The sequence below is a fragment of the Limulus polyphemus genome, unplaced genomic scaffold, assembly GCF_000517525.1.
Source record: "Limulus polyphemus unplaced genomic scaffold, Limulus_polyphemus-2.1.2 Scaffold1711, whole genome shotgun sequence".
Classification (NCBI taxonomy): domain Eukaryota; kingdom Metazoa; phylum Arthropoda; class Merostomata; order Xiphosura; family Limulidae; genus Limulus; species Limulus polyphemus.
Genome location: NW_013667321.1, coordinates 93,271 through 99,680, shown reverse-complemented (window position 1 = coordinate 99,680; position 6,410 = coordinate 93,271). Strand labels below are relative to the sequence as shown.

The 6,410-nt window shown below is 31.0% G+C and overlaps 1 protein-coding gene across 1 annotated transcript in view; it reads right to left on the bottom strand.

The window, feature by feature from the left end:
- Positions 1 to 4,387: 4,387 nt before the first annotated feature.
- Positions 4,388 to 6,410, bottom strand: part of LOC106464657 (lysyl oxidase homolog 2-like) — a 28,905-nt gene continuing 26,882 nt past the window's right edge. Inside the window, exons 7-8 of the mRNA XM_013924817.2 lie at positions 5,794 to 6,046; positions 4,388 to 4,638 (exon numbers count right to left, since the gene is read on the bottom strand). Coding sequence (XP_013780271.1) covers positions 4,516 to 4,638; positions 5,794 to 6,046 — 376 coding nt within the window. The 3' untranslated portion in view covers positions 4,388 to 4,515. The remainder of the gene's footprint in view (positions 4,639 to 5,793; positions 6,047 to 6,410) is intronic.

Below are 6,410 nucleotides of genomic sequence, written 5' to 3'. Positions count from 1 at the left end.
GTGCGATAGAAATAGAGAAGATAGGTCGGCTTGTCAACTGAAATTCTAAAGTAATTGAATAGGCCTAAGTGGATATTTGACAAGAAGGAGAGAATTACATATATAGAATTTATGATATACCCATAATTTCTATAGTATTGAAGAATTTATTGTAATACATTATTTTGAAAACAAGTGAAGTGCGTGCTGTTTATTCATCGCTGAATTTATCGCTAACAAATCACAGACATCTACTGCAGAAGAATCCTAAGCCCAACAACAACAACATAGTATATATTTATACTACTAAGAAATATACCTAAAAGCCTTTTTATTGTGACAATTGATAAAGAACAGATTTTAAAATTCTGAAAATATATAACGTATAGTATGGAGAAAACAGCAGGTCGAAAATGTTATAAGAAAAACATGGACACTAGTGAATTGCAATACTAAATAAGGAAGATACACTTTTCGCAGGAATTAATCCGGGACCTCAGACGTGCAAAAATTCACAGCTAAATATTCTAGCGCCAGACTGACGTGTTATGTTGATAAAACCCCAATAGTTAGATGAAATACACGACAAAAAGAACCAATGTCACACAAAAAAGCAGTTAACGGGACAGTGATGAAAGACAACGGTGAAATACTCTTAGTGAAGAGACCAGAGTAAATGGTTTGTCTCTGTATGATCTAAGTTAGTTGTCTTGGATGATTTCGCCAAAGATATTAGATAAGGTATAGAAATATGAGTGTTTTTCAGATTGTTCAAGAAGTTAACCAGATCTACTTTCAAAAATAGTTATTTTAATTCGATTGGTACAAGTGGACTACTATACCAGACTGTAACCAAAATTCACTTTGTTACGACAGCGAAAGTCGCGTGACGCTGGGAGCATGCACGCTGGAGTTTCTCGAATTATCGAGGAACCCTGCGAATGTCCGAGTGTTTGCTAGACGTCCTCTTTTATAGTATATAAGCCTGGCAAATAAAGCCAGCGATATAAATAGATATAGATAACTGAGTCAAGAAAACGGTAGTGAGGGTAATATAAAGTGTGTGTTTTGTTATCAGATTGCAAACGTATTGGCTGTGGAAATTCTAAAAAGTTGTACCGAGAAAGAATAAATTAAGAAAGGACTTGTATCGCTGAAGTTCCTCGGAAAGAATTTATACCGGAAATTAACAAAGGAGCAGATACGTAACAACTTATTTATTGGTCCTTACAGAAAAAACTATATATATATATATAATTCCGTGTTTCCAACTCCAAACATCGACTTCTTCATACTTATCAAGCTGCTCCAAGAACCTGTTCCAACTCTAGAAGAAGATAGCAGTGATCCAGAAACTACAAGAATTTCACTACACAAACTCCTTTTAAGTATGCTATTTATGAACCAGTTTAATAGTGTTTCACTCGAGGTTCAGTAATGTATAACGAGAGAAAAGTGAAGAATACTAATTGTACTCTAGAAATAGTAGATTTCAAAATGTTTACATTGGAACTACTGAAAGATATGTTAGAAGAATTGTTAATGCAGTTATACAGATTATGACCGAGAGAATTTCTCATGTTAATTTAGTTGATAACTTAACTAATGATGTATCCTTTGAACATAATAGATGGTCTTATTAATAAACATCTAGACTTTCAAAGTGAAGAATTTAATAATTTAGGGTTAGTGTTGTTTCAAGATAACCTTGAGAGTTTGTATATAAATGAACTGTTCAACAGTATATAAATAAAGAAGTTATTTGATTTGTATTCAATTGTCTCTGTGCGAGTTCTTTAATCCACATGTAAACTTCCTCAAGTTGAAGGCTTGTTTGCTCCACTAGCGAAAGCACGACCCGAAATCCAAATATTTTTTTTTGTGAAGAGTGTAAAGTCGATCCCAAATACTAAGCCCTCGGGCTGTTCACCTGCCCGTTACTGGAAGATATTTTCAAAATTAATGGTCTTATTAAAGAGAATAATCATGGCATTATGTTTTGTTGAGTAGTACTTAGTGGGCCACAGTTAATTGGCCTTGAGTTTAAATGTTAGCAATATAATGATCCAAAACATACTGATCTGCTGAATAAGAAATATTTGGTGCAGAAGGAAGGCGTTGGTATTATAAAAGTTGTATAACAGCTTGCAAAAAGTACAAGTATTATCCAATTGAAAACTCTTTGTACTAATTAACAAATAATTATGCAAATAATAAGTATACTAGTTTACGGCAACTTTAAAAAGTTGCACAGTGTAAATAAAAGAAAATAATAGTTAATAGTCTCTAAATGTTGTAGCATCCATTCTGGATCGATGAAGGCTGAGGCTAAAGGAGAACCTACTATATATTGATCACTCATTTTTTTTTGTTCTGTTGTGAACCTCTTACACCTAGTACAGCAATATTGAATACCAATGTCAACTAAGCTCTTTGCTCTTACAGTTTTCATGAACACATGATGATGATACCTTATATTCAGACATTTTATTGGTACTGTAGTTTTTAAGAGAAAAATATACTGTTGCAATCCCTTTTACTGAATAAAGATGCAGCAGAGATATGTTTACGTATTCAGAGCTACTGAAAAACAAAATTTTCTAAATTTTAGACTTTTGAAAAATAAATACTTGTATATACGCGAGCTAATGATAATGTGATACAATAATATAAACAAGGAAATGCAAATAAAACCTAGTTTGGCAAACAAAAACGTATATTGTTTGTTTTTCGTTTTCAAGTTACCATATCCACAAATCATATCCATGTTGATTTTAAAGCTAAAACAATATTATTCAAGACTAAAAAAAATTAATATTTGTCATTTTTCTATGATTTCAAACTAATTTCGAAGATGTATTTGAAATATACTTCGGAGCTTCTCTGCACAAAAGTATAAGTTGCAAATAAAGAACTTTTCTGATGTCTCTAAATGTACCGGTAAGTAAATAGAAAATCTTTGCAGTAAGATTCGTATTGTCTCTGATATTAACATATGCTAACCAAAGTTTTATTTAAACATAGACTCCTTCAGCCGAGGGAAAACACAATGCAAATCCACTGTGTCGTCCGCTGGAAAAAAATCATTATAAAAATAAAGTGTAATTTTTGATCAGATATGCAGTAAAATTCGTGAAATGTTAAATTGTGTTCAGCTGTAATAGGTCAAACGTTTAGTTCAATAAATAAAACCTAACTCAAACAAACGCATTTTATGGCTAACAAATGATTATAAAAATTTCAAAATTATTTTAACTATTGTCATTAAAGAGAAAAAGTCCAAATCTTTATAATTGTCCAATTTTTATTTTGTTTTGAAAATGCACACGTATGAAAATAAGCCAAACTTATTCCATAAATCACATGTAAAGGAAACTTGCATAAATGGCACACGAAAACTAACTGTGAATACCACAAGCTTTCAATATACATTTTAATGCCGTAATCTTTAGAAGTACAAGTTCAGAATAAAAGATAAATAGGTGTAAGTAAATTTAATAAAGTTACGTATGAATTTTAATTTTTATGCAACAAGTAAATAAGCATAAAAACCCTTCTCGTAAACCTTCTTCTATCAGTATTAATTGAAAACTAGTTCTCTGCTAAAATTCAATTTATTTTTCATAGAAAAATATTACGAAGTTGTCAGTACACTTTTCATACAACTGAACGATAATTCAAAAGCTACTATGCTCATCGCATATATGTATTATGTTGGACATAAATTTTACATTAAATCACTAATGCTCAAATTTAACTCATTGGAGTAGCAGAGAGAGAGAAAAATCATTTTGAAATATAAGGTAAAAATATAAGCATATAACAAAATATAAAAAATAAATTGTTTCTATTTTTAAGAGATATTTCGAAAACAAAACTGGTTTGACCCGATTCTCGTAAATTTCAAACTTATAATATTTTATGGTCTGCATTTTGTTTTAAAGTTCACCGAATAATACTTGAAAAACATTATTGTAAAATTATTAGGTACATCAAATATACTAATCAAAATGGTAAAAATTTTTGTATCTTGAAAAATCGAGAACAGATGATATATTTTGTTACTTCTACATATTATGAAAATTCTTATGACATAATTTTTATACCATTAAAGGAGTAAATGTTTGCTTACGAAGTTATAATTCTTTAAACCAGTTAATATACAGTTTGCTTTGCTCACATTTCTTTACAGTTTTTCCCCGATCTTCTTTTTTAGATTTTTGTGTTTATAAGTACATCATATAATTTGAAAAAGCAGATTAAGAAAAACTTCAAAACTAACTTATTGTTAAATTTTTTAAATTCAAACAAGTACAACGTTTTAAAATGAGTGATTCAGTGATTTTTTATATCAATAGCTAATTTTAAGAACATTTTATTTTAATTTATATGCTGTTTTTGCAACTTTAAAAATTCGGTGTCTGTTTACTATTATTTACTATTTATTAAGTGTCATTATTTTGTTATTATTGTTTAATTTTGTGTCCTTCATGGTACTGTACAAAAAGCTGAACTCTCACACTGGAGCAACCTTCTTCATGGCCGTGTCAGAGTGCAATTCCAGACTTTTGCTGAAGCAGAGGTGTAATCCAAATTACATAGGGCAGCATTATTATCAAAGGTCATTTCTGCAACTTTGAATTCCGGGTTTATAGATACCTAGGTAAAATTAGGAAATACCTCATGTCAAGTACATTTAGTAATCAGGTTTAATATTTCAAGTTAGTTTGTTTTTGTTTACGTAAGATTAATTCAATAATATTGTTGTTTAATATTTATTATTGAAAATTAATTAGATAAAGAAAGATAGTGTAAGCTATCAATAAGGTAAAGTTAATAAAATTACATGTGAGATTTAACTATTATTCAACTTGTAAATAAAAATAAAATAAACAAATATGCGAACACTTTCATACTATGACAATATCTATAAAAAAAGAAAGTAGCTTTTATATCATTTATAATAATAGTTTTCAGATAAGAATCTACAAAGGGAAATAGAATGAAAGGTTATTGGTTTCTCGCAAAACAAACAAACCAAACACTTTTGTATCAGGCCCATAATTTTAATACTTCATTCGTTATCTATTCCTTTAGGGATTTACAAGAGTTAGGAGTATACAATAATAGTATTTCAACCACACTGAGTTTGCCACGTACATTACCGCCGACATGTGTCGACCAATCCAGAGCTCATCAGGCTGGCTGGGACAAAATACAGTAGTGGTCAGAACACTATTTATATAAAGAGGCGTCCATACCATAACAATTGTTGTAAAAACAAAAACGATTTTATCCTTTCTTTCGTAGCCCTCTATAAGTTACATATCTTGTAATATATAAACGCCTCACTTCTGAACATTTAGACTCGGCAATACAGAAATCCAACCAAAGTTTTACTAACATGACCCAATAAAACATCAAATTTGAGCTCGAAATTGCCATTCGTTTTTGTTCTTGTTGTTTTTTTGCCGAAAGTTTATTGTTATACTCATAATTTATACTCCGAGTCCAACTTGGTCCCTTGTCATGATGGGACGTAAACAACAGCTATCAAATTATCAAACCATGAGTAACCTAGGCCTAGCTTTAATATTTTAGTTTTAGTATTTATGAAAACAGCAGTATATCTTGAGATGACCATTATATTTCCATAAAACAGTTCGTATAAAGATTACCATATGACAGTAATAATAGTAATAAGACCAGAACCTAACTTTGCATCAGATGTAACATACATAAGTTCGAATAGAGACCGATTTGATTTTTCGATTTCTGCCCACATATATTAAATACACATAAATAAAAACTTACTTTGAAATAATAATTGCCGGGTTTGATATCAGTTATATCAACCCACTGACAGTCGATATCATGCATGTAGTTGTCCGTGCATCCTACAGTAATTCCTTGATCCCCGTAGTTTGCACATACGTATTTTTTCTGAGATCCCGCTCTGCAGAAGTTATCTTCAAGGCAGAAACTAGCTTTATGACCCTCAGCTATTTTATTACCCCTTGCATCGATAACGTCAAAATGTGCGAATACTTCCATACTGTGATAATGTCTATATATATAAATGTAAATTTAATAAAAAATAAATAAATTGAAATTAGTAAGAATTTCTACACATTAATAATAATATTCAGATGTTATGACTTTATACTGAAGAAATAACTCACTGATACCGTTCAAATTTTCTATGTGCCTTACCTATGCTTATTCTAAACGAGTAAGATAAAATTCATTTATTACAGAGCAAGTACAACAGCCTGGTATGACCATGTGGTTAGCGAGCTCCACTCGCAACCTGCGGGTCGCGGATTCGAATCCCCGTCCCACCAAACATGCTCGCCCTTTCAGCCGTGGAAGCGTTATAATGTGTCGCTCTAGAGTAGTCCCAAAGTAGGCGGAGGGTGGAGATGATTCAC